Source organism: Gorilla gorilla, chromosome 12, assembly GCF_029281585.2.
Source record: "Gorilla gorilla gorilla isolate KB3781 chromosome 12, NHGRI_mGorGor1-v2.1_pri, whole genome shotgun sequence".
Taxonomy (NCBI): domain Eukaryota; kingdom Metazoa; phylum Chordata; class Mammalia; order Primates; family Hominidae; genus Gorilla; species Gorilla gorilla.
This window is the reverse complement of record NC_073236.2, coordinates 128074219-128092883: the sequence shown is the minus strand read 5'-3', so window position 1 is coordinate 128092883 and position 18665 is coordinate 128074219. Positions and strand designations below refer to the sequence as shown.

Genomic DNA, 18665 nt, shown 5'->3' with positions numbered 1-18665 from the left:
TGACTGCCTTTTCTGGTTGCTGTCATCTGAAAGCCCTATCCGAGAACCATATGTAGAGTCAGATTCTCATCCCAGAAGCAGTAGCCTGGTGAAGAGCCACTTGCCCACATCTAAAGGCAAGGGGATTACAAATTATCTTATGGCCTCCAGGGTTCTTTGAAGGTTGGCAAAGCTTGAGATGTGGGACTTAAAACTCCAAATTTCAAATTACTCATTAAAGCAGTAAAGCAAGAACATTTAATCGGATTAGTTTCTTTCTACCAGAAGGGAACCGCAAAATCAGTCCTAACCATAATGGCGAATTCAGCATCTCACATTTTAAGTGTCTAGTGTTGTCTCGTATCATGAAAGAAGCGCTTTGAGATTTTGCACGTATTGCCCACATTTACTGGAAAGCTAAGTATTCTAGAGAATGTAGTTGGGTACTAACTGCTCCATCAGAAAGTCCTACTTTTGAAAGTTATGAGAGATTTTCATGAAGTAGGAATATGGGTCAAAGAATAACCTGAAGGAATGTTAGAATTGCGGGGACGTGGTAGGTTGTCTTTTCTTCAACTCAGTCCTTGAACAGATGAGGGAATTGAGGCCCAGAGAGCAAAACTAATTGAATAGTTTCCCATCAAAGGATATTCTTTCACTGCACCACTTTGAGGTAGAGCTCTGGTTAATGAAAATTTGATATTTCATCAAATCAGAAATACCATGGACTTGTTTTTACAATGAACTCTTTTCTAATGAACACTTTAAATCACCTTTACCAAATATAGGATGTGTATTCATACAAGCAAGTAGGAGTGTCTTTGAATAGAATATTTACCGTCAACCCTAAAGGAGAGCTGGTGCAGGAACATGCAAAGACCAACATCTCGTCGTGAGTACTGTACACAGTTTATGTGATTATTATATCAGAACTATTATCTTAAAACGGTGCTTCCCAGTTTGCGGTGTACCTTTTCCTCTTTGCTGCCTATATGTTAATCTCTAATTCTTATAATGAAAAAATGTATTGTAACTCCTTGTATTTTGTCCAAAACATAATTTTTAGACAACTGGAATTAAATCAGCTCCCTTCTGGGTCTAAAATTTAAACTCGTGGTGAGAGTCTGCTACAGAATGGAATTGAATGAATTTGAAAACTAGTAGTTTAGATTTGCCAAGTTAGGTTTGAAAGCCTAGAATGTGAATGAGAAATATAACCAAACTGAAATATGTGAAGTTATATTTAAAGATGAGGAACTGTATATCTCTTCACATACCAAATGTTTCTTACCAGAGACGTTGCTGTGTAATTGTTAAGAATTCCCTTCATATTTTTGGTCAAAGCCCAGTTTTTCTGAGTCGGTGGGCTATATGGGATTACTCTTTCTAATGAGGCAACCTTGTGTGCTTAGAATCACTCTTGACTTTATCCTGTCCCCCTCGGGTTCCTAACTTATTAGGATGGAGAGCATTTCCTCATTCCATGTTGTTGGGAGGTTGGCCCACTGGGTGACATCAGCCCAGGCCAACCCTTGTCTTCCTGCCTTGTCCGTTTCAGAGACTACACCTCTTCTGGTCTGGTCTGTGCAGACCTGGAAAAGAGCCTCTGGCAGGCCAGGCACGGTGGCTCATGCCTGTAATCCCAGCACTTTGGGAGGCCGAGGCGGGTGGATCACCTGAGGTCGGGAGTTCGAGACCAGCCTGACCAACATGGAGAAACCCCGTCTCTCCTAAAAATAGAAAAATTAGCCAGGTGTGGTGGCGCATGCCTGTAATCCCAGCTACTCAGGAGGCTGAGACAGGAGAATCACTTGAACCCGGGAGGCAGAGGTTGCTGTGAGCCCAGATCGTGCCATTGCACTCCAGCCTGGGCGACAGAGCTAGACTCTGTCTCAAAAAACAAAAGAGCCTCTGGCCTTAGTGGCCCCAGATAGCCCGAGGGGTTCCTCTTTATCTGGAGGAGTTAGACTGGGGGAGTTTGGTTCTAGGAGATTCCTAAGGATTGGTTTTCTCCTTGTAGCTTCTGTGGTTTTAGATAGAGAGATAAGTTCTCTCTAGGGCAGATTTTTACTTTCAAGATGGTCCTTAAACTAGTTGGATTCTAATTGAGTGTCAATAGGGCAGTTCTAGGCTAACAGGAGTCCTGGGGCTGCCCCACAAGACTCCTCTCACCCTGCAGTCATGCCAGTACCCAAGCAGTCCTCAAGGTTTATGCAGAGAGAGGGGAGGCTGGAGCCAAGGCCCTGTTCCCTCCTGCAGAAGGCGAGGCAGTGCCAGGCTGCTTCCCGATTGGCAGAAAAACAGCAGGAACTTGATTCCTTTCTTAACCCTCCCTTCCTTGCGGTTTCTGCCACCTCCACTGTTCTAAGTGGCTGACTGTGACAATGTCTCATTCCCACTCCCCTCTCATTCCCCAGGCCGGAGAGGACCTACTGGGTTTCTATTTAGGATCTGTGTTATAGTCTGTTTTCATGCTGTTAATAAAGACATGGACCCAAGGCTGGGTAATTTATACAGGAAAAAGGATTTAGGCTGGGCACGATGGCTCATGCCTGTAATCCCAGCACTTTGGGAGGCCGAGGTGGGTGGATCACCTGCGGTCAGGAGTTCAAGACCAGCCTGACCAACATGGTGAAACCCTGTCTCTACTAGAAAGTCCAAAAAAAAAAAAAAAAAAAAATTAGCCAGGCATGGCAGCTTGCACCTGTAATCCGAACTACTTGGAAGGCTAAGGCAGAAGAATCACTTGAACCCAGGAGACGGAGGTTGCAGTGAGCCAAGATGGAGTGAGACTCCATCTAAAAAAAAAAAAAAACAAAAAAAAAAAAGGGGAGACCTCACGATCATGGTCAAAGGAGGCAAGGAGGATCAAGTCATGTCTTACATGGATGGCAGCAGGCAGAAAGAGAGCTCGTGCAAGGAAACTCCCCCTTATAAAACCATCAGATCTCATGCGACTTTATCACAGGGACAGCATGGGAAAGACCTGCCTCCATGATTCAGTTAACTTCCACTGAGTCCCTCCCACAACACGTGGGAATTCAAGATGAGATTTGGGTGGGGACACAGCCAAACCATATCAGGATCAAAAAGAACTTTGAACCAATGAGACGCTGTCCAGGAATGGGAAGGTGGCAGGTCTTGCCATGCGGTGCATGGAAAGAGGGACTCCAGCATCTGAGAGGGTTTGGCTAGGTGGCCTCTGCGGTCATTGCATTGACTGAGGCTCTAGGGTTAAAATGCACACCTCGCCCATGGCTTGGCCTAGGGTGGAGCTCTGCAGACTTTACTCATTGCCAGGGGATGTTGACATTTTATACCTGGACTGGAGGCGGGCTGTTCCTGTGAGAGAATAAATCTCCTCCCCCAGGAAGCTCACATTTCTCTGGCGCTGAACTTGGTATAGCTATTTCTGAGCCAAGTAGATGCTTGTCATTCACAACTGGGACAGTCATCTGAAATGTCTTCAGAGGCTGGGGCCACACAGCGGGAGCAGCTCAGTTCTTTCTCCCTTTTGTTTGCGAGTGTCTGTGCGTAAGCTCTGCCTGCTCGGGAGGAGCAGTGTGTGTGGAGGTCGGTCTGGGGGAGGCGCGCAGATGGAACTCGGCCTGGCCGCTCAGAGAGTGTGAGAGTGGGTTTGGTTCCAGTGCCCACCGCGGCCTTGTAGTCAAGCCTGCAGGGAGGGGCCCTGCTGCCGCAGCCACAAACCTCAGACAAATAAGCCTTAAAGCCGGGAGGTATTTTAAAAATCTGTCTGTTTGAATCCCAAGGAAAGACATAACTCTTGGTTTTGTATTAGGAGACGTCACTTTCCCATTTTGTGCAAGCACACTGTTTCTCATAAGTCCTTTGGAGGTCTTTTATTAAATATACGCACTCGGCTTCATTTAATACATTATTTTATACCTCAGAACATGCACACTTCTGGAGTCTGGATTTTGAAAGTTCCTTTAGGTTCTTAGCAATTTGGAACTAGACAGTGATCAGTGACTGTCAAGGAGGAATCTGGGGATGGCTGGCAGTGGGCTGGGTGTGCCAGAATCTCAGTTTGGAGGTGCCTGGAGGTCTGAACATGCATATTCAATATAGCAATAGCAACTTTCTTTTCATACTATAAGCCACAGAAACTAACATGCAACATATTTTTGGGCATGCAAATAAAAGAGAGCAAGAGAACGTTGTAGGAAGCATTGGGAAGCCCTGCTCTAATTCAGCTCCATAGACTATAAAGACGAAGGGCTCCAAGAGGGCAAGACAATTGTCCAAGGTTACAGCAAGCAGGAGAGCCCGGGTCTCTTGACCGTCATGCCAACCAGGGCTTTTTTCTCTAAGACGTGTTGATAATTTGTCATTTAGATACATTTGAGCACCCAGTATACATTATTTTAATGTTGCATATGTTATTTTATTTAAATTATCCTTAAAACTGTGGCATAGTTTTTATTTTCCTCCCTTTACAGTGGAGGAAATTGGCTTCGAGAGGTTACGCCATTTGCCCACGATCACGCAGCTAGTAAATGGCAGAGCTGAACATCAAATTAATGTCTCTTTAACCCCAGGACCCAGCTCCTTTTCACTATGCAATGAAGCAATCTCTGTCAGGTGCTCCAAAGATGTGCCTTGTCTGTGATTCTTCCCCCGATGTCCCATATGTGACCCCTGCAGCAGGCGCTATCCCATGGCCATGCTGACTTCCTCCTGCCATCTTTTGCTTGGCTGTATCCCCTTTACCTGTCCTTCAAGTGAAGTCAGGTCCCACCCACCTCTTCCCCAGAGCCTTCTCTGATGCCTTGTTTGCATACTCTTCATTTTCATCTCTCATTTTCAATTAATCGATAACAAATTATTCTAGAATGACTTGAGTCGTGTCGATAAGTAGGCGGTCTGCTCCTTGAGGTTGTAGATCTCTCTTGACTTCTACGTGCAGCCCTGGGTGCATAGCTGGTATTGCTCAGTGCCAGTGACAATGTCCCTTTCCTTCCAGGTATGTGAGACTCTGTGAAGTAGTCGACCATGTTTTCCCGTTGCTGAAAAGAAGCCATTCTTCAGACTTTCCCTGTTCGGATACCTTCAGTAACTTCACCTTTTGGAGAGAGCCACTGCCACCTTTTGAAAACCAGGACATTCATTCTGCCTCAGCGTAAAATGTCCCAAGCAGCCTCTTGCCAGCAGTGCAGAGCCTGGTTGTCACCCATTAAAGGATAGGTCTCCCCGGAGTGCACAGCTCCACTTGGGAGCCTGGCGTGTCATCATTGGCCTGACAGCAGAGAGAATTGAGAAGCATTTCTCCCCTGCCCCACCCCGGGGCTGACATTTCTAAGCAAGATAGGAAGGGAGCACTTTCTAGGCGAGGAGTTGGGCGCATTTATACTGTGAAAAGCATTCCTCAGTTGTGGCTTAATGCCAGTTACGACGCTGCCTTTCCGGCCTGCTCCAGCAAGTAGCTACTGGTTCACGTGCAGTTTGGGGCTGTGAAACCTAGGCAGAAGGTGGCTGTCTGAGGGCTGTCCCCGCCTAGGACAGGGTCAATCGAGGAATGCCAGATGTGCACGGTTTTTGGCAAAGTAGGGGGCACATTTCCATTGTAGCAATGTTAGTGCCACCACCTTCTGAACACAGTGGGGAGGGCTGTGAAGGCCTGGATCCGAGGTCTCTGATAGAAATCCGGACGCCACCGGGTCCAGGCCTGGCCTCAGACTTGGCCTTGTGGTTGGGCCCCTTGCAGTATTTGCTGACTAGTCTCATTTTTAGGTGATAAGCTTTTCTTTAATTCCTTTGGTTAAAGATAGTCTATTTCATTGGCATATCTTCCCCCAGTTTTTGTGGCTCAAGGCTGGAATATTTATGCCTTAATGTATCTATGGCAGACATTTAAGAATGCGCTTTATCTAGCTCATGGTAACTTTGCAACGCCTTAGATTAAAGTGACAGTAAATATGACTAAGGCAGTATTTGAATGAGTTTGACACTGCCGGCTTCCTTCCATCCAGCAAGGTGGTGCTGACAGTGTGGACTTAGCGCACTTATGCCGAATGATAATGATACTGACTTCTACTGGGAGCTCTCCAAAGAAACTGGTTGGTTTTAAGAAAATAGTTTCAAGAAGTTCAACTATATTCTTTTAGATATTATTTATTGTTTTACCCTGATTAGGTTACTGTGATAGGCATTTATTCATATTCTTTCTATACCACTGTCATTAATATATTAAAAAGATGTATGTGTTAGACTATCGAAAGGGCCTTATTCTCTCTTTCTCATAGACTGACCTTCTTTTGGAATTTCTGAGTCATTTATTTTCCTTAGCTTTTTCCACTCAAATTAAGGGCAAGCGAAAAAGTAATAATTTGAGTGGCATTCTTTAAGCCTACAGAATGTGATTCTTTCACTTGTTTATTACACTGGCTCGTGGACAGAACAATTTGAAAAGTGAAAGAATTATTTTGGTAAAAGATTTTGCTTTACTTTTCGAAGCATTATTTTTTTAAAGAGTTTTACTCCAACGATTGAAACATTTTCCTATTTAAATTTCATCGTTAGAATCACAGGAGGCAAAAAATGGAACGGTTGAATGAAATTTTACTCTTTCTGTGAAAGAAAATCCACAGAGTTGTTGCCTCCGTTGTAGTTGGTGGGCCCTGTTAGCATTGGATGCCTTTGCCAAATGGTTCATGTGGACACACAAAGGCAAACAGATCTGCCATCGATCGCAGATTTCTGTAGAAACACGGATGTGCATGTGCAGATTCCCTTTTGCAGGTATTAAAAATAATTAAAAATAGTCCTGCCTGAGGTTGCAGTGAGCCGAGCTTGCACTACTGCACTCCAGCCTGGGTGACAGAGTAAGACTCCATGTCAAAAAAAAAAAAAAAGTCCTGCCTTAACTAACTCTGCGCTTGTTCACTAGTAACCTAAAGAGGCTATATTCATTCTTTATGCAATGAGGGTATTTTTGAGTGAATTTTAACTGCTCTGAACTAAGTAGAAGCTCATGGGCCTGCAGAGGTTCACACGGTTTCTCCTTTGCACCCGGGAGGAACTTTGGCTGCGAGAATGGGGGGATGTATCCCTCATGCAGTTCGCATCCAGGCAGCCCTCTGCAGCAGCACACTCTGCAGGCGGAGTTTTCAGAGGATGCAATTTTGGATCCCGAATTTTGATGTACCTTAAACTTCCACATCACTGCACCCTGAAACAGAGCATGCTTTCCAGAAAGTCACACTCTCAGATCTGTGTCAAGTTCAATGTGAGCCCTGGCAAGGCTGGCATATTAACACCTGCCTTCTGGCTTCTGAAATTGAGATTTGTATATGGGCTGCACTCACGCATATACGAGTTGGTTTATCTTTGTGTACATGACTATAACCCAGTGATGCTGAGGTCATGTGCTGGAATGCTGTATTTGGACCACACATGTCAAAGTTGCCCTATGGAAATGAATCCCACTTAGTGACAAGTCATCAAATGTTTGTCACATGTGATGAAGAAAAATATGTATACCTGGCATAGAGAAAAATATATACCTGGTACATTGGAGAAAAATAATTACACTTTCAAAGAGAATTCCCTTTGCAATTTTATGTTTGGATCACCACTGTAAGCACACTTTATTTACATTTGATCTGTATTTGTATATGCTGGTGCAATGATAAAAATCACTGTAATACTTCATTGTGTTGTACTGGATGCAAAGCTAGAAAATATTGCAATAAATGAGACCGATGAAAGACTTCTGAAAATCAGGTGTGTGAATTTTAAATAGTTTTTGGTAAGTTACTAAGTTGTTGATTTTTCTGGGGTGTGTTATCAAGCATATTCTAAAAAAAATCTTCAGGCTATGAATCGTTCACTATTGGGAATAAATGTTTTTCCTGATGTTTTAGATTTAAATGGGTAAAAGACCAACCTTCTCTATGCACTTGGTGGGGACGGGAGGGATGAAGAAAGAGAGGAGAAGGCTGCACCCAGGATCCCTCCCTGCCCTGGTGGGATGATTCAGGAGTAGGGAGGTTTCAATCAAGTGAATTTCATGAAGTGCCTCCCAGGGCCTGGCCTAGAATCGGTGTTTAGCACATGGGGGTTCCCCAGCCTCACATCTGCTGTCCTCATTTTTTCGACTCTTCTTTGTGGTAAACCCCAGATTCATTTTTCATTTTGAATGAATCAAAATCCTTGACTAGTGCAATCATATAAGCTGAAAACTGTCATAATTCCTATTGATTTTACATGTCATCGTGGCTGGAGGCTTCCTATTGATTTACCTGCATCAGCCTAAGCGTTTTTGGAATAAATGGAAAAGTATTGGCCCCCTCAATGCAACATAGCCGGCCAAGATACTAGGCCGAATTCCTAATGAAGCCCAAATTCAAACGGTTCATCTCTAGGTGCCTGTAGAATTAATGCTTTTGCATCTTAAAAAACAAAACCTTCTAATTTTGTTGAACACCATCACGGATTTGTTCCAACTCAGACTTCAGTGTGCGGGCTCTTTTATCTATAAAATAAAAATTTGTCTAGACTATTGTCTTTGGCCTGTGGATTCCCACGTGCTGGCGGAGCTCTGCAGGCCGCTCTCACGTGTGTGGGGGAAACGAGCTCGGGGGCTTGGATTTCCCCAGCGTCTCAGCTGTGATCGCCTGAATGTTTAAAAGGCTTTACAGCTTGGTTCTCAAACACTGACACATCAGCACTCTTGCATCGGAAGCCGAGGAAGGTTGACGATGGCGCCATTGACCATCAGCATCGGACCCCAGAGTGCTCTTTCCAGGAAGAGGGAATGCACGTGGCCCTACTACAGCCCTAGAACAGCGGAACTGTCCTGGAGGAAAGTTAAGTCGGCCCCTTCTTAAAAAATTAAAAAGCTGGCTCCTAAAGGCTGGGTGCGGTGGCTCATGCCTGTAATCTCAGCACTTTGGGAGGCCAAGGCAGGTGGATCATCTGAGGCCCAGGAGTTTGAGACCGGCCTGGCCAACATGGTGAAACCCCGTCTCTACTAAAAAAAATACAAAAATTAGCTGGGCGTGGTGGCATGTGCCTGTGATCCCAGCTACTCAGGAGGCTGAGGCAGGAGAATCACTTGAACCCGGGAGGTGGAGGTTGCAGTGAGCTGAGATCACACCACTGTACTCCAGCCTGGGCAACAAGAGTGAAACTCCGTCTCAAAAACAAAACAACAAAACTGGCTCTTAGAATAGAAACTTGGTGTGGCCTAGTCTACTGCTCCAGGAGAGGTTTGTCCATCTCCACTGACATTCGTCTGCCTCTGCTCTTTATTACTTAAAGACTATTTTATTATTATTTTTCGGGGGAGACAGGGTCTTGCTCTGTTGCCCAGACTGGAGTGCAGTGGTGTGATCATAGCTCACTGTAACGTTGAACTCCTGGGCTCAGGTGATCCCCCGGCTCAGCCTTCAAGTAGCTGGGACCACAGGCACATGCCACCACACCTGGCTAATTTCTGACCACTCCCCTTTGTATTTTATATTTTGTCTTCAGACCTAGTTAGGGGCAGCGCTGTGCCCCATCTCTGCCTTAAACTAAGAGAAAGTGGTGAAAATGCCAGTAGGTTTTCTGCCTTTCTGCTTCCAACCCCTTTTTGAAACTCCTGCTGCATCAAAGGTGGTGATCAGTGTCACTTCTATTGCAAGCCAGGCAGGGAGCTTGGTACCTGAGGGAAACCAAAACATGAGCAGACAGAAGCTGACCTGACCCTGGAAGTCAACAGGCCCAAATGGCCACCGGGGGGCACAATCGCTTTTGGTTTGGCAGCACAGCCTTTAAAAAAAAAAAAAAAGTCCCCACTTTGACAAAGGCCCCTTCCTGGGTAGTGCTGGCCTTGGAGACCAGCCAGGCTGTGGATCCAACTTGTGGGCAGAGGGGGGAGTTCCTCAAGGGGACTGTTTTGGTACCAACGTGCCTGCAGTTGGCACAGCCCAAGGTCAACAACACTAACTGGCTGGAAAGGGCGCTGTCTGGCTGTTTTTTCAGGTCTAAAAACCATTTAGATCTGCGATTCTCAAAGTGTAGTCTGCAGTTCCAGCACTAGGGAACTTGTTAGAAATGCAAATGCTTAGGCCCTTACCCTAGACCTGCTGAATCTCACCGTGGGCATGGGGCCGGGTTATCTGTTTTAAGAAGTCCTTCAGGGGATTCTGCCTCACGTACAAGTTGGAGAAGCAGGGTTTACATGATGCAGTGGAGGCCCTGCATGCTGCTCCCAGGTAGCCTCTTCTGTATTGCTCAGCTCACATCTGACTGTAATTTGGCCTGGCCAGAGCAACGCTCACCGCCCAGAGCTCACAAAGATCTGCCACTGGAGAGAAGCCACTGGAAAGATTGTCTTCCCCCGGCCACTCCTGAAAAGGAGATTGGAAACCCAGTACAGGCGCTCGCTTGAGTCACAAGGTGTCGTTGTGATCCTTTGCTACACAGCTTCCAGCCTGAGACACCTTCCCAGGGATGTGGGCCGGCCCAGGCTGGGAGGGGATTCCAGGCCGTGCAGTGTGAGTGAGTGTGTGTGTGTGAGTGTGAGTGTATGTGTGTGTATGGCGGAGTTTGGAGGGGGTGTCCATGTGAAGGAGCAGGCCTGGGCTGTGCCCAGATTGCTAATGGCTCCCTTCCTCCCCCAAATTGTTGGAGCCTGGAGGTGCCTGTCCTGATGCCAGCGATCTTTTCATTGGTGCAGGAAGTCCATTCAGCCCTGCATTGCTTTTAATGAGTTTTGCAAGCGAGTGGCCTCTTCCTGTGACTCATTCTGCCTTTTGTGCACCGGAGATTGTGGTTTTAAGTTTCACTTTGGAAAGTAACCACCACTTCTGCTGCTTTCTCCCTGTTGGAATCTGAACAAGTTACATTCATTTTGCAACAAAGAAATGTAAATGTAGGAGCCGCCAGTCATATTTCTGCTCTGATTGTAAAAACATCCTTTTCCGAGATGGTTGACAGAGCCAAGCTAAGAAGAAATGGTTTATATTTTCAAGTAACACATTCATTTGGGAACTCCATATTTCCCGCTCCCCCCACCCACCAAGTTTGCTTTTGTTCTTTGTCTTATTGATTCATATTTCGGGGAGATCCTAAAAAATAAACAGTGCTTATTGGTTGAGTGAGGCGGTTAACCTCTAATTTATTGAAAGAGACTTCATTCTGGACAAAAGTTTGTGTTCTTCCTTCATGCAGTACACAGAGGATGACCATAAGGATAATTTCTTGTACAGTAAAATGTTTTTCCTTCGGACCTTCCACACAAATCCGCTTATGGTATCCGAATAGATGAATTTCTTAGGATTAGCGAGTATATGTTAAGTGGACAAATATTATACAATATTTTTCCTCAAATTTAAATAATGTAGGCATATTTAAAATGTTAGTGTTGAACTAAATTTTTTATATAACTTTATTTAAATATGTACAAACATTGAACAGTAGCTCTTACAGCATTATAAAACCAAAATTCATTTAAGTACAGATAAAACTATAGTGCTAATCAGCTGGACACAGTGGTTCATGCCCAGCATGAACTCTCAGCACTTTGGGAGGCCGAGGTGGGTGGATCCCTTGAGATCAGGAGTTGGAGACCAGCCTGGCCAACATGGTGAAACCTTGTCTCTACCAAAAATACAAAAATTAGCCAGGCATGGTGCCACATGCCTGTAATCTCAGCTACTTGGGAGGCTGAGGCAGGAGAATTGCTTGAACCCGGGAGGCAGAGGTTGCAGTGAGCCAAGATTGTGCCACTGCACTCCAGCCTGGACAACAGAGTGAGACTGTGTCTCAAAAACAAAAACCAAAACAAAACTACAGCGCTAATAGAGTTCAAATTAATATTAATGGTACGTAGTGGAAAGTGCTGATGTATTGAAGCTAGTGAAATGATGTTGGATTTGGGCTTATAATAGATGTATCTGTGCTTTTAGTTTCGTTTGTCAACTTGATTCTTCTGACTTGAGCATAATGGACCACCATTAAAATCATCATTATAACGCTGACTTCTGCAAAACGTGGTAGTGAAAAAGTTCTTATTCCATATTGACATCTACATTGACTGCCAGTGAACTGTTGCAAACTTTTACACCAAGGATGGGATCTCCTTGATCCATTGCCTCACAGGACAAATGTGGCACTGACTTGGATTTGGGGACTTTAAAGTTCAGCCAGAATTCATTGTCCTGATTTTCTCTTTTTGAAGTGCTGTAAAGCCTTGGTTTGGAGGTTACATGATCATTTCGCTTACTCAAATCCTTGGCACACTTAGGGATGTACAGGGAGCGGTCCTGCACTCCGATCCATCCTTAGGCAAAGGCTCAGCGGTCTCATGGGAGAGTAGAGCTGCTCCTTCCATGGGGAGGAGAGAGGAGCAGGTGAAGAGACCTGCAGGAAGCCACTTCCAGACCTGCATGTGCTCTGCCGCCCTCTAAATCACATGGAGAGGCTGGGTGTCTAAAGTAATGGGTGGGTAATCCTATTTTTAGAGAGCCAAAGCAATTTTACAACTTTTCATAATGGTTTTGCTTGCTTTGGGAGCAAGCTGGTGGATGGGTAGGTGATAATGTTTGCATGGATTTTTGGGGGTCCTGGGATGGGAGGCAGCTTTCTTTGGGGATCAGGGACACTGGTCTGGGTACCTCTCATTCCCACAGGCACCTCCTGTTGCAGGAACGGGGTCAGGGTGCGAGGTAGCTAAGCAGTCTCAAAAGCCTGAGGTCTGACCAGATTCGTGAAGTGCCTGGAGAAAAGATGGGGGAAGGGATATTAGCATGACACCTCCAGATGAGTGGGATGGGGGCAAGGGTGGCCTTATGCACCCACCTCTCCACCCCTGAGACACCAGGCTGATCAGAAAGCACCACCCCTTGGGGATTCCGGAGATGCCCTTGACATCCACGGGAGGAGGAAGACTTTGACCTTGACTTGACTTTGGCTCAGAGGAGGCCTGGCTTCTTCTTTCCACAGCAGCAGCAGCGCCTGGCAGTCTGCATCATTTCGCCACAGTGTGAAACCATTGGCTGATGTATAAAGGTGAATTTCAGACCCAGGGGGTAGTCTAGGGTGTCCATGTACAATGTATGAAAATGTGAGCTTTAAAAAGGGCAAACATTAAAATTGAGGATGTCCTGTGTGTGCCTGGTAGTAGGTAGTATCTCACTATGCTTGTGGATAACACATGGTTTTTTGAGGGCACTCATAACTGGTTGATGTGCTTGCTCTTATGTTCATTGAAGCAAATCCTCTAGGGACTTCTCTCAACTGGCACAACAGTAGATGGCCTTTACAGTAATGCACCTTCGAACATCTCATCTGGCTGACAGCTTGCACATTCTTTTTTTTTTTTTTTTTTGTGAGATGGAGTGTTGCTCTGTGCTCTGTCACCCAGGCTGTAATGCAATGGCATGATATTGGCTCACTGCAACCTCCGCCTCCCGGGTTCAAGTGATTCTCCTGTCTCAGCCTCCCGAATAGCTGGGACTACACACGTGCGCTGCCGTGCCCAGCTAATTTTTGTATTTTTAGTAGAGATGGGGTTTCACCATATTAGCCAGGCTGGTCTCAAACTCCTGACCTCATGATCCACCCGTCTCAGCCTCCCAAAGTGCTGGGATTACTGGGGTGAGCTACCACGCCCAGCCCAGCTTGCACATTCTTTAGCTCATTGGTCACCCTCCTCTCCCCAGTGGAAGCCCCAGGTACCTCTCAAGGCCCAGCTTCAGCCTCACCTTCCCTGTGGTCTTCTTCAAGCAGACCCATACAAAGCTCTCTGTGCTTTGGAAACTGCCAGGTAAGACATAACTGTTTAGTTTATTATCATTTCTATTTCCAAATCACAGTTTACAGTCATTAACTTCATTTTATTGAGGGGAAAATTGAAATTCAGAGACTTTTGTCTAAGGTCCTCCAACCAGTAAAAGGCAGAACTAGGATTAAAGTCTCCAAATTCAGAATGATCAGAGAGTCATCAGGCTCTGTTTCACTGTTTCCAGTGAGGTGAAGTGGGGAGGCATCGGAGCGACAGCCACGTTGTATGCCTGCTGCACGAGCCAGACCGCAGGACAATACTCAATGAGAGGCACCAACATCCATCCTGGCTGAGCTGATGACGGTGAGAGGCCACAGAGCCATGAAAATGACTTGGAGCAGCCTCCATGTATTCCTCAGGGTTGAATCATTGTGTGCACCACAGAGCATTTGCCTTGTAAAAAAGCTAACACTGTGAAAAATGGGGTAGGCACTTCCTGTTTTGACCAGGAACAAATGCAAACCAGACCCTGCTCCTCTCACCAGGCAGAGCTTGCTCTTTCAATTCAGAGATATCTTCAAGGACCCAATTATGCTGTGGTGTGGAATGGAGCATGTATGTAACTGAGGTTCCTGCCAAAGACACCATCTCCTGGCTGAATGGCAGGACTGGCCAGGACACCAGGAAACTGAGACTGATTGGACACACAAGAGTATGAGCTGGTGAGACAGTGGGACACAGGACTAAGCAAATTATGTTTCTCTTCTGCCTTCTGTTCTTTGTCACTAATGTAACAGTAGAGTAATAATATAAAGGAGTGACATGTTCAGTTGCTGAATTCCTGATGTATTATATCCTGGTGGAAATGTTCACTGGGATGGGGCTTCCTGTGTATGTGGGGGTAGGGACAGGGAGTTTGGAGACCCTGAACCTCAGGAGATCTGGGAGAGATAGCTGCTTGTCCTCTGAAGAGTTCTGCTTTCCTTGCATATTGTAGTGTAGTGGCTGAAAAGCAGCTGCTTAGCAGGGGCTGTATTTTCCAGTCCCCGCCCCCATAATGGGTGGGGTCATGTCACTCCATCTTGCCAATGGGAACATGAGCAGCAGTGACCTGAATCACTTCTGGGCCAAGGTAGTTAAAAAGCAGGTGTACCTTTGTCACATTCTCTGTCTCTGTCCATCAACTAGAAGCAAAGATCTCTAAGGAAGGAATCTGGGTCCCTGAGTCACTCTGTGGAAGGTAGCCTGCCAAGTACTAAAATGGACTTTGTGTGAGTGAGAAGTAAACTTCCAGCATGGTGAAGACTCCAGAATGTCTTTCAGATACTTTTTGCGTACTAAGACAGTTTGGGTACTTAAGATTAGTGACTAAAGCAGTGAACAAAACAATGAAATCCCTGTCCTCACGGTGCTTGCAGTCTGCATGACGGACATAGAAACCAATAACATGTCGAGTGGTAATAAGGTCTGCAAATAAAAAAGGAGCAGGCGAGAGAGGAAAGTGGAGCTATGGAAAGACACCATTTCCCAGAAAACGAAGCGAGGGGTCCACCCCTCTACTGCAGTGACATTAGAGCTGGGGGCATGGGGGGAGGAGATGAGGGGCTGGCATGGCTAGAGCTTAGGTGGTGGAGGTAGCAGGAGCTCAATTGTGAAGGGCCTTGCAGACCACTGTAAGGGGAAAACTGAGAGAAGCTGAACTTGGGGAGAAAACCAAGTTTTCTTTGGACGTATAGGTTTGAAAGAATGATTAGACATCCAAGAAGAGAAGTCAAGTGGGCAATGGATATGCCACTCTGATTTTCACGGGAGAACTCAGGACTGACAGTGGGCATTTGGGCATGATTAGTACACAGATGGTGATGAAAGCCACAGGGCAGGATGAGCCCAGGGAGAGACTGAAGGGAGTAGAGAAAATCCAAGGTCCAAGGACTGTCCAGGCGTCCCTCCCGAGAGGAGGCCTTCCCTACCCTGAAAACACCCATCACTTTTACCCCCGGGTAGACCAGACCCTCCCTGCGTGGCACCCTCACAGAACACTGACATTCTATCACTGCACCTGCCCCACTTCTGTGCATTATTTCTTCACTGTCTGTCTCCAACCAGACATAAGCTCCTAGATCCCCTAATGCTTGGCATTGCGTCATCCACATAGCAGGCACTGCAATGACTTTTTCTTTCTTCCAGTGCTTTATTGTCGAGTATAATTCTGAAGTACAAAACACCACTCAGACAGACATAATGGCGACTGTTGCATCAATGCCCACTCCAGGCACTCTTCAAATTGGCCACCAGATGGAATAAGAGGGATTGCCCTTGGAGAATCTGACTAGTGAGAAAACATTATAGAGTGGAGAAGAGAGCAGGCAAGAGCTGTGTCTGTTGTCCCTGCTGGTCAATTTCTCTTTTCCCTTTTCCGCCTCTTTCCCCCTTGCCTCGCTTTTTGTCCTTCCTTTCTTTCTTTCTCCCTTTATTTTGCTGGCTTTTTATAGTTTTCAGTCTACTGTTTTTTTGAAACCAAAATAACATATTCACATAGTTTTAAAAGTTGAAGATTTTGACCAGAAGACACACAAAATCCACATGGCTGTTCCTACTTGCCCCCCTCCCCCACACCCCTCCTGATTCTCATTGTCAACCCTTTCCCCTGTCTATTCTGGAACTTACTTTGATATTTTTAAGTAAAATGAACATACTACAATACTTCGATTAATGAAATTTAGGCATTCCTTATTGACTTACGATGCCAGATGAAGTTTTTGTCTTTCATATGTGCTTTTTCCCATCCCTAAGCCTTGTAGTATAAAAATATCATGTTTTTTTTATTTCTATAACTTTTGGCCTTTCCTGGAGTTAATATGCTCCATTTTTTATGGCTCATTATTTTTTCAAATTATTACTAACTCCTTCCTCATCCCCCAAAAAATGTTATGGGAAAAAAATCTCTGTAATATTTTCCACATTGTTAAATACATGTCTCCTTTTTTCCTCCTGGAAACCCTCCCACTGAAGTGCTCTCCCCGCACGTTCCAGTGTAACAGGGCTGCTCTGACCCCCAACAAGCCATCAATCTGGAGTCTTCTCTGCTTTTCTCCTTAATTGGAGGCCCTGTCTCCAAGATCCCAAATGGACTGTTCTTAATTTTTTTTTGTGGTATCCATCTCTAATTTTATGAGTCTACCCTTCAGTCTACCCTTCTGAAGACATTAGTTATAGTGTCTGTGAAATTTTCTTCTGTTTCCTGAATTATCTCAATAATAATAGTAACTCCTCAAATTTTGCTCGTTTGCTTTGGTTTCTATGGGCGAGTTCCTTCAAGTGTCTGGTAATACTTTATATCTGTTTATATGTAAGAGAGATGCACTAAAAAATTGTGGGGTTGGGAGGTGCCTGTGCAGGATGGCAGGTGTCTGCGTCTATCTGTGGGTAGGTGTGGGTATATGAGTGTGGGTCTGTGTCTGTGGGGTGTATATGGGTGTGTGTGTGGGTGTCTGTGTTGTGAACATGGGGGGTGTGGGTGTGTCTTTGTGGGGTGTGCAGGTCCTGTCAGCCATGGGCTCTGCTGCAGGTAGTCTGCATGTCCCCCCAACATCAGCACCTGCAGCTTTCTTCTCTGGGGTGGTTTGGTCTCTGCAGAGAGGCTGCCTGGCCTTTTGGCGGGAGGTGGAGCTTGTGGTGAACTGCCTGTCACATGCCACAGTTGGACCAAGGAAGCAGCCGAGGAGCCCTACTGCTCACTGTGCAAGTGCCTCCAATGCCCACTTTTAGTCTAGCACCTTGTCTTGCCTCTTCTCCCCAACTCCAGGACAATGCACCTGTCATTAGCCACTCCAATGCCTATATCTCAATTTCCCACTCTCTACAGAATCATTCCCATCATCATACAGATCTGCTGTGATGTGTCCCATCAGCGTAAAACCAGCCCCAACTCATATTCCTCTCCATGACCACCCATTTCTCTGCTTCCCTTTATGGCCAAATTCTTGGAAGAGACGACTATATAGTCTGCCCTTCCAATCCATGGGTTTGATATCTGTGGATTCAACCAAGCATGGGTCAAAGATATTTGGGAAAAAATCTGTCTTTACTGAACACATACAGACTTTTTTTCTTATCATGATTTCCTAACCCATAGAGTATAGCAACTATTAACATGGCATTTACATTGTATTAGGCATTGTAAGCAATCTAGGGATTATTTAAAGTACACAGAAGGTGTGCATAGGTTGCATAAAGATACTATGCCATTTTATATCAGGGGCTTGACATCCATGAATTTTGAGATCCACAGGGGTCCCGAAACCAATCCACCACGGACACCAGAAGCTGACTGTCCTTGCTTTTCCCCTTCCTCCCTTTCCTTCCCTCTTGCACCCGCTCCAAGCTGCCCTTTGGCCCCCACTCCACAGTCCCCACTCAATGTCTTCAATGAACTCCAAGGGACAGAGCCAAGCAGTTTAGTCTCCATCTTACCTGGCCCAACAGTCAGGGAGGAATTTGGTTATGATTTGTCTCTTGCTCCTTCCTCAAAGTCTGGAAGACGTTTCCACCCAGGGAACAGGGAAAACAGGGCAATGGATGGGCAGCAGTGTGGCTGGAGGACTGGCTCTGAAGTGCAGCAGGGATGCTGTTAAGGGGCGAACAGGGCCACATCGTGAACCAGGTGGCCTGGCCTCATTCCCCATGCACTTGGTGGCCACTAAAGGCAGGAGGAGTGGGGAATGGCAGAGTTGGGTGATGCTTTAGAGGGATCACCCAGGTGGTGGTGGTGACAGATGGGAGGGGCTGGGCAGGAGCAAGGAACCTTACCTGAAGACCTTCCAGGTGGCTCAGAATGGAGAAACTGAAGGTCCAGACTGAGGCAGTGACACAGGCATGAAGGAGGGGAGCCGAGGAGAGCCAGGGAGGAAGCTGGGATCACTTCCAAGTCTCTAGCACAGACACATGAGTGCAT

General features: G+C 45.9%; 1 protein-coding gene across 13 annotated transcripts in view; it reads left to right on the top strand.

Moving 5' to 3' along the window:
* LPIN1 (lipin 1) overlaps positions 1–7718 on the top strand; it is a 116916-nt gene extending 109198 nt beyond the window's left edge. For all 13 annotated transcript variants that reach the window (XM_055377513.2, XM_063696056.1, XM_063696057.1 and 10 more), the window contains 2 exons: positions 768–871; positions 4964–7718. In XM_055377513.2, coding sequence (XP_055233488.2) covers positions 768–871; positions 4964–5123 — 264 coding nt within the window. In that variant the 3' untranslated portion in view covers positions 5124–7718. The remainder of the gene's footprint in view (positions 1–767; positions 872–4963) is intronic.
* The last annotated feature ends 10947 nt before the right edge of the window (positions 7719–18665 follow it).